General features: G+C 41.4%; 1 protein-coding gene across 4 annotated transcripts in view; it reads right to left on the reverse strand.

The window, feature by feature from the left end:
- Positions 1 to 15,666, reverse strand: part of TUFT1 (tuftelin 1) — a 45,779-nt gene that overhangs the window by 8,460 nt on the left and 21,653 nt on the right. Inside the window, exons 2-7 of one of the 4 annotated variants that reach the window (XM_081490898.1) lie at positions 14,810 to 14,884; positions 14,296 to 14,397; positions 9,507 to 9,593; positions 8,874 to 8,963; positions 6,646 to 6,711; positions 3,115 to 3,228 (exon numbers count right to left, since the gene is read on the reverse strand). In XM_081490898.1, coding sequence (XP_081347024.1) covers positions 3,115 to 3,228; positions 6,646 to 6,711; positions 8,874 to 8,963; positions 9,507 to 9,593; positions 14,296 to 14,397; positions 14,810 to 14,884 — 534 coding nt within the window. The remainder of the gene's footprint in view (positions 1 to 3,114; positions 3,229 to 6,645; positions 6,712 to 8,873; positions 8,964 to 9,506; positions 9,594 to 14,295; positions 14,398 to 14,809; positions 14,885 to 15,666) is intronic. The other 3 variants (XM_081490899.1, XM_081490900.1, XM_081490901.1) reach the window with 3 other exon arrangements.

Here is a 15,666-nt window from a genome sequence, read left to right on the forward strand (position 1 = left end):
GTAACCTCTGGAAAGCCTAACCAGGCCTGGTAAAACGAAATACCAGCAACCAGTTTGTCTGGCTCCTCCCGTAGTCAGAATCAAGGAGAAGAAAGCAAAGCAAAGGATGATGTGTGATGGGACTTGTCCATGTTGTACACAGCCCTGTCCAGAGCAAATCCTTCCTGACAGCCAGGAGCCAGTAGAACGGGAAACCCACGCCTAATGACAGATTGTCTTCATGGTAATAGACAATCCTGCCCTTCTTGCCCCCAGCTTCAAAAAAACAGACCAGAGAGTCTAAGCCACCCGGAGAGACTGAGAAAAGCCTTCCAATGTCCCATATTAGCCTCAAACAGGCCAGGTCCTTGGGCAGAAGTGTAAAAAGAAGGCCTCTCATTTCTGTACACAAACATTGCACCCAGGTTGCTGTGTGCTTGGAGCACAGCACTAACGGGCCACAGATGATCCTCACACGCAGCTGTAAAATCACAAAGGAAAAAAGCCACCTTCTGCTACATCAGTCCCACAGTTCCAGCCAGCCCTGCCCTAAGGGAACCCCTTAATCATGAGAGGGTGTGGGGACCTACCCCAGTAGTGGGAGCAACCCAAGGAGCATCTCCTATTATAGATCTGTGCTACATGTCATGGGGTTAAAGGGCAGCCTCTTGTAAGAAGCCATGAGTGTGTGGTTAACAGCAGTCAGAGGGCTTACAGCCTTGGGCTTTTACTGAGGCTACTTTTGCTCAAGTTTTGAAACCCAGGGTTAGCAGAGCTCCCCCGTTTGCTGCCAAAACCAACTAGTACTTCACAGTGTTTCTCAATGTAGAAATTTCTTTCCAACATTCACAGTCTGGTCATTGCTACAGCCTCAGCCTCCCCTTCCTCCTGTTCTATTCCAAGAAGGTAAGAAAGGGTCAATGAACTGATTCATTATTGACTGAATTATCCAAACTGTGGAATCTGAAATAGATTCAATAAACTCCTTTACCACATAGCTACTTTGTTCTGAGACCAAATTAATCTTAGTATTACCCTGTTGTTGTGGTTGTTATTTAGTCACTACGTTGTGTTCAGCTCTTTGCGACCCCACGGACTGTAGCCCTCAGCTCCTCTGTCCATGGGATTTCCTAGACAGGAATACTGGAGTGGGTTGCCATTTCCATTTCCAGGGGATCTTTCCAACCCAGGGGCTGACCCCCCCTCTCTTGGATTGGCAGATGGATTCTTTATCACTGAGCCACTGGGGACCCTAAGTCTAATTTATTTAGGACAGGAAAACACCTATTAAACTGATGACTAAGAAAAATATAGAATATTTATTATTTCTAAAACTCTTTCAAGTAATAAATATACTTACAAATATTACCTCACTCAATCAATGCACCAAACTTGTGAGGTATATTTCATGACCCTTTTTAAAAATATATATCCTTATATATATATTTGAATATTTTCATAATCTTATTTTTCTGCATTTACTCTTTAATCTAGTTGGATTTTATTTTTGTAAACAGTGATTTATTAAGGATCTATGTAGTTTATTTTTAAAGCTAGTTAATTAATTCCATCTTCATTTATTGAATATTCTCATCTATCTCTGTTGGTTTAAAAGGACATCTTCATCATATACTACATTCCTAAGTAATCACAACTCATGACCCCTTTTTATGAAAGTTGAAACTGATGGTTAGGGAGGTTAAATTACCCAGATAAGACTTTAACTACTCTTGAGGCAGTTAATCACTCTCACTACCTTTGGTCCACACCCTCAATACATCTCTCAAAAATTCTCTCTCTTTAGTCCATGAAAGAGAAGAGTTCAGGCTGGGAGTTCCCCTTCCAACAGCCCCAGGCAAGCCTGGGCAGGGCAGAATCCTATCATTACTTATTTATGACTGAGTGAACAACCGCAGATACCAGATTGTTCCTCTCACACAGAGCAGTAGGAAAATTGCTCTGTGTTCGTCTTGTGTACCTCATCTTCTACCCCAAGAATTTTCGGGAAAGCATGGAACACCTCACACGCTTTTAATAGTTGGGGAAGGGGCTTTATACATATAGACTTCAGTATTTTTAAAATCTTCTATAATAACCTTGTATTACTTTTATAACAATAATTGAGATACTCAAGATTACAGAGCTCTGGGTGGGGAGAAGGATAAATTGGGAATTTGGGATTAACAGATACACACTGACTATATATAAAACAGATAAACAACAAGGGCCTACTATATGGCACAGGAACACTCAATGTCTTATAATAACCTATAATAGAAAAGAAGCTGAAAAAGAATATATGTGTGTGTGTAACTGAATCACTTTGCTGTAGACTTAAAACACTGTTGGGGAGCTTCCCTGGTGGCTCAGACGGTAAAATCGTCTGCTTGCAATGCTGGAGACCCGGTTCAATCCCTGGGTTGGGAAGATCCCCTGGAGAAGGAAACAGCAACGCACTCCAGGACTCTTGCCTGGAAAATTCCATGGATGGAGGAACCTCATAGGCTACTATCCATGGGGTCACAACGAGTCAGACGTGACTGAGTGACTTCGCTTTCACTTAAAACACTGTTTATAAATTATACTTCAATTAAAAAAAAAATCACAGAGCTCTGTGTAGTAAAGCCAAGACTTGATCTAAAGTTTCCTAATTCCACAGGCACATTTCTTCTTAAGAACACACCAATCCATCCACTCACCCCATCCACACTTAAGAGGCACCCACCCGATGCCTAGAATTGTCCCAGACACTGGAGATGCAGTCGTGAACTTTACAGCAACAATCTTTGCCTGCACGGCACATACAGCCCAGCAGTTCTTACCATGGATTGACAGAAAGGACTTCTGAATTACCTGCTCTCCTAAATCAGCACCACTTCTCCACTCCAGTAAAGCAGAGATTCAAAAGCTGACCTTCAAACTACAGGCTAGCCTTGGACAGCAAAAACTGTAAGTATCCAAGAAAGGGCAAAGCTGACAGGAAGTGCCCCGGGCCACCAAACCTAGCCTTTCCAGTTGATTGATGGCATCCCAGCCAGGAAGAAATTCATCTGCACCTGTATCCAGTGGCCCTGCCCTTAGGGCACTTTCTCCTCAAATCCCAAATCTCACCTTAAAAGCCGAACCAAATCTCACCTTAAAAGCCGAACAGTCTGACTGGTGCTGCCGCTCAGCTTCCTGCAGCTTGCCAAGCAAGTCTTGAACCGTCTTCCTCAAGCTCTCAACATCTTCATTTATACAGCTGTCCACCTATAGCCAGAAGAGGGACGAGAAGGTGAAGCCACTATGTGACTTGGTAAGACAAGGTTGCCCCATAATAAACACTTGTTAGACCGACTGGCCCAAACCACCCTCATGAAGGAATTTACATCGCATAAGGGAGTAAAGTTAGTCAGTCTTAGGTACCCAGGCGTTCTAAGTTATTCATATGAAAACACAATCATACCCTAAAGAACTCAACTAGTTTCCAATCACTTCATTATTTTAGGACACACTACAGTAGTTTTTATATACTTGTCAACGGACTGATGACCAGGTATGTTTATGCCATCTTCACACGTGTGTCCTGCTTTTCCACCAGACTAGAGCCCTCTGAGAGCAGGGACCATGATCCTCTTTAGACTTCAGTCCCCAAGGGCAAGGGCTGTGCCATGCTGGTCAAGAGGGGCACAGCCCAGAGGCACGTTTTTGGTGGTTCTCTGCACCTAGCACAGAGATCAGCAGATAAAGGGTTACTGACAAATGGGCAGCTTAGGGCAAAAGACCCGGTGAATCCAGGAATCAGATGCGATGTAGGAAAAGGTGTCTCATTGAGGTTACTGTGAGTGTCTCCCCCAGACACACCCAAACTGGGGGTGGTTAGGGCTGAGTTGGCGTGTAGGGTCTCACCCCCATTTCTGCCACACTTCAGTTACCAGCTCCCTCGGGTCTGACAGAAGAGTCTCTCCCTGCCTTGCACAGTGGAAGGCAGCAGCACCTTCAAAGCAGAGCACAGAGCTCAGCAGGGAGGAGAGGACAGTGTCCCAGGTGGTGTGTTATCACTGAGTACTGTGGGCCTTGCTTCTCTAACTGGGAAACAGGGAGAAGACTCCTTACCACACCCTGCCTTCAAGGCTGCCTCAAAACTAAGTAAGATAATATCTTGGAGCTTGTAAGAAGAAAGGCTGAACAGATAGTGCCAGGTGTTATTATAACTTGTTGCTAACAGCGTTATTTGCCAAATATGGTGACTCAGGGGAAGGGAAAAATCCAAACTGCACATCTAAAGTGAGTGGCTAGAATCACAACATTCCCAATCCAGCCAGTAGGGACTTCCCTGGTGGTCCAGCGGCTAAGACTCTGTGCTCCCAATGCAGGGGCCCAGGTTTAATCCCTGGTCGGAGAACTAGATCTCACATGGCACAAGTAAGAGTTTGCATGCTGCAAATAAAGATCAAGACCTGGGGCAGGAAAAAAAAAATTTTTTTTAAATTCATCCAAATGTCATTCTTGTAAGACTCTTTGATGACATGGAAAAATTTCACGATCCAGTATGAAGAGAATAAAAGGGAGTTATAAAATTTTACATGTAGGAGCTCAAGACAAGAAAACTCATTTTAACATAGCAATGGAAACAGAGCCCTAAAACATGGTGTTGGATGAAAAAGGAAAAAACAAATAGAGAGCAAGTCTATTATGAAAATTAAAAACATACTTAATAGGCATATTTAAATTTTATATTAAATATATTAGAGTGCGCACCTTTCGGTCAAGGAGACCAAAAAAAAAAAGCCAAAGCAGTGAGAGGCCTTTGTGGGCCCAGTGATGACAAGGAGCCCTGAACTGAAGGGAAGGTCTGAGTCAGCTCTGCCCTTGAAGGCCAAACACACCCAACACAAAAAATAACCACCCAAGAAACAAGTATAAAGAACTGCTACAGATAGTCTAATCTCAATATCGTAAATATATATTTGCACTGAAGGGAAAACAAAGAAAAGTTCAGCAAACTGATTTTTCTCTGGGTAGATTACAATTGATATCTTTTTCTTCTTTCAACTTTTCTATGTTTCTGAATTTCCCTAATTTTCTACAGTATGCATGTCTTGTATTATTACATAATCACAAAAAATATAACAACAAAAGTCATTTTTAAAAAAGTATAGCCATGTGTTTGTCAATTATACTTTAATAAAGCTGGGGGGGATTAAAAATACTATGTTGTAAAAAAAAATACTATGTTGTTATTCAAAAGAATGAGACAGATTTACATATCGTTGTTGTTTAGTTGCTCAGTCGTGTCCAGCTCTTTGCAACCCCATGGACTGTAGCCTGCCAGGCTCCACTGTCCATGGGATTTCCCAGGCAAGAGTACTGGAGTGGGTTGCCTTTTCCTTCTCCAGGGGATCTTCCTGACCCAAGGATCGAACCTGTGTCTCCTGCATGGTAGGCAGATTCTTTACCTCTGAGTCATCAGGGAAGCCCTAGATTTACATGTACTAACATGGAAAGAAGGCTATACTCTGCAGTTTAAAAAAATTAAAAAAAAGAAGAAATAATGTATTATTTATCACAACCCTGTATTTGTAAAAAGCATGTGCATATTATATACATATATTTATACATACATATATGACGCATGTCTATATATTGGTGTATACACATACGCACACACACACACATATGGCTTTTAAATATGGATACCTATGTACAGAAAAACACTCTAGAACTTTAAACTAGAATATCAGAACTAATAGAACAGGCTAAATATTAGAATCAAGTGAAGAGCTTTTAAAAGTTCTAATGCAGAACTTCCCTAGTGGTCCAATGGTTAAGATTCCCTACTTCTACTGCAGGGGGTGAAGTTTTGATCCCTGGTCGGGAACTAAGATCCTGTATGCTTCATGGCATGCATGGTCAAAAAAAAATTTTTTTTTTTAAATAAATTTATTTATTTTAGTTGGGGCCTAATTACTTTACAATATTGTAGTGGTTTTTGCCATACATTGACATGAATCAGCCATGGGTTTACATGTGTTCCCCATCCTGAACCCCCCTCCCACCTCCCTCCCCATCCCATCCCTCTGGGTCATCCCATTGACCCAGCCCTGAGCATTTGTCTCATGCATCAAACCTGGAATGGTGTTCTGTTTCACATATGATAATATACATGTTACACATATGATAATATACTTTTTTTAAAGTCTTGATGCATAGGCCACATTTCATATCCGTTAAATTACAGTCTCTAGGGACAGCACACAGGAATTGCATCCTTTAAAGCTCCCAAGGCCATCTTAATAATGAACGGTGAGCACTGCTCTAAAAGGATCCACCCATGGGAATTCCCTGGCAGTCTAGTTAGGACTTTGCACTTTCACTGAGGAGGGCACAGGCTTGATCCCTGGTCAGAGAACTAAGATCCCATAAGCCATGCAGTGCAGCCAAAAAAATAAATAAATAAAAGGACCTACCCACTTCTGTTAACCATGGATATTTACAAGAAGTGGAACTGGGGAAGGAGAATTTCCGCTTTATATATTTCTCTTTTGTTTGAGTTTTTACAGCCAGTAAACATTACTTTCATATTTACTGAGACAGAGAGAGCAAGCAATAAACAAAAAGATAAGGAAGGTGTATTTCCTGCCTCTTGGCTAACCAGTAGTTGCCACTACTTTCCCTGTTACCTACCTCAGGTGGGCTGCTATTCGTGGTCAGAGGACCTTCACTAAGGCCATTTGGCTTTTCTAACACCACCTGTTCAAAGAAAAATCAAATTGGTAGTGAAAATTGCTGTTGTTGTTTAGTCGCTCAGTTATGTCCAATTCTTCGCAACCCCATGGACTGCAGCCCAGCAGGCTCCTCTGTCCATGGGATTCTCCAGGCAAGAATACTGGAGTGCGTTGCCATGCCCTCCTCTCCAGGGATATAGAGTAGTGTGTATGTGTTAATCCCAAACTTCTAATTTATCCCTCCTCTCCCTTCCCCTTTTGTAACCATAAGTTTGTTCTATATGTTTGTGGGTCTATTTCTGTTTTGTATATAAGTTTATTTGTATCACTTTTTTAAGATTCCATATAAACCATATCACATGGTATCTTGAAACATTATTTTTCTGAGTTCAAATCTTAGAAAGATTAAAAGGGAAAAGGATGAGTTGGGGGAGAGAAAGAGGAAAAAGAAAAAGAAGGGAGGAAAGAGAAGAAGAAAAAACGTCTAGTGCTCTGCAGGAAAATGGAGAAAACAGGAAGTGGAGAAACGCACAGCCTTGAGAGAAAATACCTGAGCCCCATCAGGAGGAGGAAGGAAACCCCAGGCTAAAATCTTTCAGCAGACTGGAAAATGTGCTGGCCCATTCCCCGAAGCCCAGGAAACACAAGCAGCTGCCTGCCATAAACAAAGAGTTTCCCTTGCCCCTCGGGGATCCTGACAAGGTTTGACAAAACATAAATCAAAAGGGGAAGCAGCTTTTGCTGCCATTCTTTCCAACCCAAAGCCTAATTAGTCATCATATGACTGCTGGTTGATATAAACAAGGGCCCTGGACTTCTGGGCTCTGAGCACACTAGGCTCTTCAATCACAAGACAAAGCACCTCCCACCAGCTAGATGTGAGCTCAGGCAGTGAAAGTCTTACCTTGAGCCAAAGCAAAATGAATTAGGGGGTGTCCACCACACAAGCCTGGCACATGCCCAAGGCGAAGGGTAATTGTGCTGGCTCTAGCTGCAAGGTCACTGTTCCCCTTAGGAGAACGAAGGACCACCTCACCCAAACGAAAGCAGACAAAGGAGACACTGCCTAGAATCTAAGGGAAGATGAGGGTGAAGTCATGGAGGAGACAGTTCTGCTCTCCTGGGGACATTTCCATCCTCAAATTTTTGAAGGACTAAAAAGTAGGATCCCAGGACCATCCATGCCAAGAAGGATTCTCCAATCAGTTTGGTCCAACAAACATTTATTAATGACCTTGTGCAGGCGGCGCAGGTGGTAAAGTGTCTGCCCGCAGTGCGGGAGACCCAGGTTCGCTCCCTGGATCGGGAAGATCCCCCAGAGAAGGAAATGGCAACCCACTCCAGTACTCTTGCCTAGAAAATTCCATGGACGGAGGAACCTGGTGGGCTACAGTCCATGGGGTTGCAAAGAGTCGGACACGACTGAGCGACTTCACTTTCACTTTTGTGCATCCCTGGTGGCTCAGCTGGCAAAGAATCTGCCTGCAATGTGGGAGACCTGGGTTCGATCCCTGGGTTGGGAAGATACCCTCGAGAAGGGAACAGCTACCCCCTTCAGTATTCTGGCCTGGAGAATTCCATGGACTGTATAGTTGATGCGGTTGCAAAGAGTCAGACACGACTGAGTGACTTTTACTTTGTGCATCCCAGACCCTGGGCTGGGGTATGAGGGCACAGAGACGAGGGTGGGAGGATGAACTCTCACCTGGAGAAGCTTCCTGTGCTAGGGTAGAGACAGCTCTAGACACACACAGTAACAGACAAGGACCAAGACTTCCAATTTACACCACTAGCATCACCAAGTTAAGCAAGATCAACTTATGAGAAGTTTGGATTTATAGGTGATTGTCTGCTTTATAAGACTTTGTATTACAAAAGATTGGCCACAGAATCCCTATGGACAAGATGGCTTGCCATCAAGTGAATGATAATTTTATTGATATAAATTCAATTTCTTTTGTACATGTTTTAGGGACAGGTGTGGTTGTATATAGGTTGACATGTGTGAATACAAGTGTCCATCTTCTGGAGAGCCCTAACAAGGTGTGAATGCTCAGAGAAGCCAGCATCACCTGTATTCTCAACTTTCCTGGCACTGGCATTAGATCTGGGAACCAATGGGTGACTGGTAAATGGTACAACTTCACCTCCTCAGTTTGGACCCAACTGTGGACCATTTCTTATTACCTGTATCTCCTGTTTATGGACAGAATCTCCTGGATCTCTGTCAAGCTTGCTACTTATATCCTCCCGGAGCTTCTGCAAGCAGTTCCTGGCCTGGGAGGAGACGGCAAGAGGCTTTAGCTTCCGGAAAGAGAGCACACGAACTCACCCACCTCTGTGCCCTTTCCCAACCCATACTCCTATGAGTCAAGTACTGTTCTAAGCACTGGCTGGGAAAGGAGAGACTCTACTTAAGTGGGGCTGTAGTCCAGTCTCTCCTACAGAGGCAACAAAATAAAAAATCCTGCCTTGGTGTATCGAACTTTCCAGTTGGGGAGACACACAACCCAATGTGATATGTTATGGCCACAAGTGCCAAGAAGAAATACGAGCCAAGTTAAGGCTTAAGAAAAGTGAGGAAGCAAGGCTGGCACTTTAGATAGGATGACTGGGGGACAGCGCTAGGTGTATGGTGCTTAATAATTTGTTGATTAATGGAAGGGTCAGAAATGATATTTACACATGAGGGGGCATGGCAGCACTTTGGAGATATGAAGGAAACAGAAGGGAGAAAATCAGAACCTATGAAAGAAGCCAAAAAATGTGAGGTTTCGAGAAACGACTTTGGTCATTTCCACAAAGGGAAGGGGTGCCCACCTCCTGGATATACTGGACCTCACTCTTCAGCTGGTTAATATTCTTCTCATGGATCATCTTGTCTCCAGACCTCCCCTTCAAGTACACCTAAAATAAGGAAAACAACACTAATTAAGAAATCTCCAGTGGAAGGAACCTAAATGTCCACTGACAGATGAACAGATACAGAAGATGTGGTACAGGGGCTTCACTGGTGGCTCAGTGGTAAAGAATCTGCCTGCTAATGCAGGAGACATGGGTTTAATTCCTGATCCAGGAAGATCCCACATGCCATGGAGCAACTAAGCTCATGTGCCACAACTACTGAGCCTGTGCTCTAGAGCCCACATGCCACAACTACTGAAGCCCTCACATCCTAGAGCCTGTGCTCCACGACAAGAGAAGACACCGCAATGAGAATCCCACGTACCACAGCTAGAGGGTAGCCCCTGCCTGCCACAACTAGAGAAAAGCCCAAGTAGCAACAAAGACTTAGCACAGCCAAAACTAAATCAATATATAAAAATTGGGGAAAAAAAGAGGTGGTAGGTACATACACACACACACATACACACACACACACACACACACTAAAATATGACTCAGTCATAAAAAACAATGAAATAATGCCATTTGCAGCAACATGGATGAACTTAGAGATTATCATACTAATTGGAGTAAGCCAGAAAAATATCACATGACATCACTTACATATGAAAATTAGAAAAATAAAATGATACAAATGAATTTATATACAAGATAGAAATTGACCTGCAGACAGAAAATAAACTTATGGCTAGCAAAGGAGAAGGGGGTAAGGATAAACTAGGAGGTTGGGATTAACATATACACACTAGTATATATAAAATAGATAAACAACAAGGATCTACTATATAGTACAGGGAGCTATACACAATATTTTGTAATAATCTATAAGGGAAAAGAATCTGAAAAAGATATCTATAACTGAATCACTTTGCTGAAACTAACACATTATTGTAAATCAGCTATACTTCAATAAAAATTTTAGAAAAAGAAAAGAAACCTCCAGTTAAATTAACTCCACACAGGTAGCCTCATACACTGCTGTTCAGTTCAGTGGCTCAGTCGTGTCCGACTCATACACTGTTGGTGGGAGGGCAAATTGTCACCTTTTTGGGTGGTAATATGGTGGTTCTGATCAGAAGACTTAAAGCTATATTTACTCTTTGACCTATCAAAGCTATTTCTGGAAATTTATCCTAATGAAATAAATTTAGCTAAAAACTAGTATAAATACTTACATACATACACGTAAATTAATGAAAAGGGGACTGTAAAGGGGATTTACACATTTTTCTCTGTATACCATGCTTGAATTTTTTACAATTGAGAAAATATTTCTTTATTATTTATACTATAAAACACATACACAAGTTAGTAATATATATACTTGACAAAATATCGTTTATGGCTGCAAAAAGCAGAAATACAAAAAATGTTCAACAATAGGGGATTAAAGAAATTATAGGGTATGTGTATAATAGAATACTATGAAGTCATTTATGGATACAGAAGATATTATAAACTACCATTAAAGGGAGGCAAGCAAATTGTAGTATAAATATACAATTTTTAAAAAATACAAACGTATAGGGAAATGTCTGAGAGGATACACAATAAAATGTTAACAATAATTATATTAATAGAATTATGTGGTGGTAATGTAATGGCCATGTAAAGGCCATGTAATGACTTGGAATAAAAAAAATTAACTGAAAGTATACAGGTTGGATAGGGTAAAACTATTCATAGATAACAATATCATGTATACAGAATACCCTCAGGAATCCAATAAAAAACTATTAGAACAAATAAATGAATTCAGCAAGGTTGTAGGATACAAGTACAATGTATTTCTATACATTATTAATAGCACTGAACAATCCAAAAGAAAAAAAATCTAGAAATAAATTTAATAAAGTTCAAAACCTGCATTCTGAAAATTATAGAACATAACAAACAAGAAATTACAGAACAGGAAATAAGAGAAGACCTTAAAAAGTGAAGAAACATCCTATTTTCATGGATTAAAAAACTTAATATTGCTAAGATGGTAATACTCCCCAAATTGAACTACAAATTCAACACAATTCTTATCAAGATCCAAGCTGGTTTCTTTGCAGAAACTGACAAACTAATCCTAAAATTCATATGGAAATGCAAAGGACCCTAAATAGCTAAAACATTCTTGAAAAAGAACAAAATTACTACAAAGCTATAGAAGTCAAGACAGCATGGGGCTGATATCCTAATAGGCATGTAGATCAATGGTATATAGTGTCCAGAAATAATAATTACATAATCTGATTTTTGACAAGTGTGCCAAGTAACAGCCTTTCAACAACCAATGCTGGTAAAAACGGACATCATGTGCAAAAGAATGAAGTCACATCATACATAAAAATTAACCCAAATGGATCATTCAGTTCAGTTCAGTTCAGTTCAGTCGCTCAGTTGTGTCTGACTCTTTGTGACCCCATGAACCGCAGCACGCCAGGCCTCCCTGTCCATCACCAACTCCCGGAGTCTACCCAAACGCATGTCCATCGAGTCGGTGATGCCATCCAGCCATCTCATCCTCTGTCGTCCCCTTCTCCTCCTGCCCCCAATCCTTCCCAGCATCAGGGTCTTTTCCAATGAGTCAACTCCTCGCATCAGGTGGCCAAAGTATTGGAGTTTCAGCTTCAACATCAGTCCTTCCAGTGAATACCCAGGACTGATCTCCTTTAGGATGGACTGGTTGGATCTTCTTGCAGCCCAAGGGACTCTCAAGAGTCTTCTCCAACACCACAGTTCAAAGCATCAATTCTTCGGCGCTCAGCTTTCTTCACCATCCAACTCTCACATCCATACATGACTACTGGAAAAACCATAGCCTTGACTAGACGGACCTTTGTTGGCAAAGTAATGTCTCTGCTTTTAAATATGCTATCTAGGTTGGTCATAACCTTCCTTCCAAGGAGAAAGCGTCTTTTATTTTCATGGCTGCAATCACCATCAGCAGTGATTTTGGAGCCCCAAAAAATAAAGTCTGACACTGTTTCCCCATCTATTTCCCATGAAGTGATGGGACCAGATGCCATGATCTTAGTTTTCTGAATGTTGAGCTTTAAGCCAACTTTTTCACTCTCCTCTTTCACTTTCATCAAGAGGCTCTTTAGTTCTTCTTCGCTTTCTGACATAAGGGTGGTGTCATCTGCATATCTGAGGTTATTGATATTTCTCCCGGCAATTTTGATTCCAGCTTGTGTTAGACCTATGCATAAGAGCTAAAACTATAACTCTGTGAAGAAAGTACAGGGATAAATCTTTGTGACCTTTGGTTAGGCAAAGTCTTCTTAGATACAATACCAAAAGCACAGTAACAAAAGAAAAATATATATAAATTGGATTTCAACAAATTAAACATTTTTGTTTCAAAGGACATCATCAAGAAAGCAAAAAAAAACACCCACAGAATGGGAAAAAATTAAAAATTTTTCCCAAAACATTTATCTGATAAGCACTTACTATTCGGAATATATAAAAGAACCCTTATACTGTAACAATTAAAGCACAACTGGATTTTTGAAGAGCAAAGGATTTGAATAAATATTTTTCCAAAGAAGATATACAAACAGGCAATAAGCATATGAAAAGATGCCATTAGGGAAATGCAAATTAAAACCACCATAGGACACCACTTCACATCCACTAGGATGGCAATAACCAAAAAATGGATAATAACAAGCGTTAATGAGGATATACAGAAATTGAAACCCACATATATAACTGGTGGGAATACAAAATAGAGCAGATGCTTTGGAAAAATGTCTGGTAGTTTCTCGAAAGATTAAATATAAATATAGAATTACTATATGACCTAGCAATTTCACTACTGCTAGGTATATACCAAGAGAATTGAAAACACATGTTCACCTAAAAACTTGTACATGAATATTCAAAGCAGCATTATTCATAAAAGCAAAAGAGTGGAAGCAACCCAAATGCCCATCAATTGATGAATGGGTAACAGAATATAATATATTCATTCAAGGGAATATGATTCAGCCATTAAAAGCAGCGAGTACTGATGTACATTACAATATGGCTGATCCCTGAAAATACTTTGCTAAGTGAAAGAAGCCAGACACAAAAGGCCACATGTTGTGCTGTGATTTCATTTATATAAAATGTCTAGAAAGGGCAAATGCATAGAGAAAGAAGGTATTGATAGGCTGGTGATCAGGGGCTAGAAGGAGTGACTGAAAAAGTTGTGAAATTAGCAGTGGTGATGGCTGCACAACTCTGTGAATACATCAAAAACTACTGAATTTACACTTTAACTGAGTTAATTGTATGGTATGTGAATTATATTTCAAAACGCTGTTTTTAGAAAAGAAACTTTAAATTTTTTTAAATTGTTTTAATTATCTTAATTAAACAAAAATTCTTTTAATTAAAAAAAATAAGTTCCATAAACACACTTTCTACCTGTCTCCACAGCTTTCAGCAGCTGAAATGAATATAGACAATAGATAAGCACCTTGAAAGGTTATCTCATCCATTCCCCTGCCAAGTGCCAGAGGGCACGAGAGCCACTATAGCCTGACTGTGGTCTCCTGGTGTTAATTAAGATCTTTCCAGGGGACAGCCAAGAACTAGCATCACAGATCTGCTTCTTCCCAGTCAAACCACAAGGGCCTTTTGGCGAAGTCAGCCGTTCCCTCTCCTGTGTCTGTAGGGAGAAAGAGAGGGGGCAGAAACAGTGGAGGTGAACTAAGCCTACCTTAATGATCTCTTCGTGTCCATCATTGGACTCCACCAGTTCTGAGGCCAGAGAATGACTAGTTGAGCGGCTGGACACCATGGCATAGGTCTTCCTGCCCGCCTGCCCAGAGAGAGAGAAAGAAAAGTGGATCAGAAACCATACGACCAGCTCTGAACTTCTGCCCCTCAACCAATGCAGAACTGCTCCTCAAAAGACTTGAAGGGTTAGTCCAATGTTTCCCTCCAAAAATTCATTTCAGAACCTCAACCCGAAGCCACAGGATGAATGCAGCAGCAGCAAGAACACAGGACGGGGAGAATTAGTTGAAATTGCAGGTTAGTTTTAATTGTAATGGGGACCTCTATATCCCCAAAGCAAGGCACGATACTGAGGTCAGCTGGCTGTGTCTGAAAGGAGATGCTCCCAGGCAGCAGAGGAGATGGCTCCAGCCAGCCCTGGGCCGAGGGGTCAGCAGCAAGGAAGGAGAACTGGCGGAGACGAGGAGGCTGCGCTCCACCAGCAACCTCGATACCTTCTGGGCTATGCGTTCAAGTTCATCTCCTGTCAGTTCACTCTGGAGAGTCAGCCTGAGCACGTCCACGCTGCCCTAATAATGACAATCACAGCAACAATAATCTCTCACCTTTATGGTCTACTACCAGTACACATGCACTTTTGCCAGTCCTGTAGAGTGGGTTTTATTATTGCCATTTCATAGACAAGAAAAGCTGAGATCTGGAGAGGTACATCAGCTTGCCCAAGGTCAGTTCACTCTTAGGTGATAAGGGTGTCTCCAGGGACTCTGACAGTGTTCTTTACACAGCACATTGTATGTGATCTCCTTTCCCCACTGTTTAGAAGGCATCCTTGGATTGGTCATCCCCAGTTCAGAAATTCTGCACCTGACATCCAGCCAGGAAGTTACTGATTCCCTTTACAAGACTAGGATATCTTTCCTGAATCAAATCATAGGAAGGTACCTGAATCCAAACCTCTATTTCTATGAGCCACACAGAAATTATCCAGAAGAAAGCAGGCAATACAATAGATCAGCCTAATTTCAAAGGAAGAAGCAGGTGTTCTTTCGTAACTTAAAGAAGGTTTAAAACCTTCTTTTCATTGTGAGGAAAATAGAAAACCTGAGGGGGGAAACATGCAAGAAGAGGGAAAAGTGGGCGGCTGGAGATCTGGGGAGATAATAACATTGAGAGAGGATCAGCAAGGTAGAATGGACCAAATGCTGCCAGTAACCCACGTAACATGTATAGGTAGACAAGAGGCTTAGCAACTCTGATCTGTGGATCTCACTAGAAAAATAAGGGTTGAACTAAGTATCTCTAAGGCCCCTTCCATATTTGATATTATAACAGCATAAAAGAGGAGTACATG

Source organism: Giraffa tippelskirchi, chromosome 5 (genome assembly GCF_054371585.1).
Source record: "Giraffa tippelskirchi isolate mGirTip1 chromosome 5, T2T-mGirTip1v1.2.pri, whole genome shotgun sequence".
In the NCBI taxonomy this organism is placed as follows: domain Eukaryota; kingdom Metazoa; phylum Chordata; class Mammalia; order Artiodactyla; family Giraffidae; genus Giraffa; species Giraffa tippelskirchi.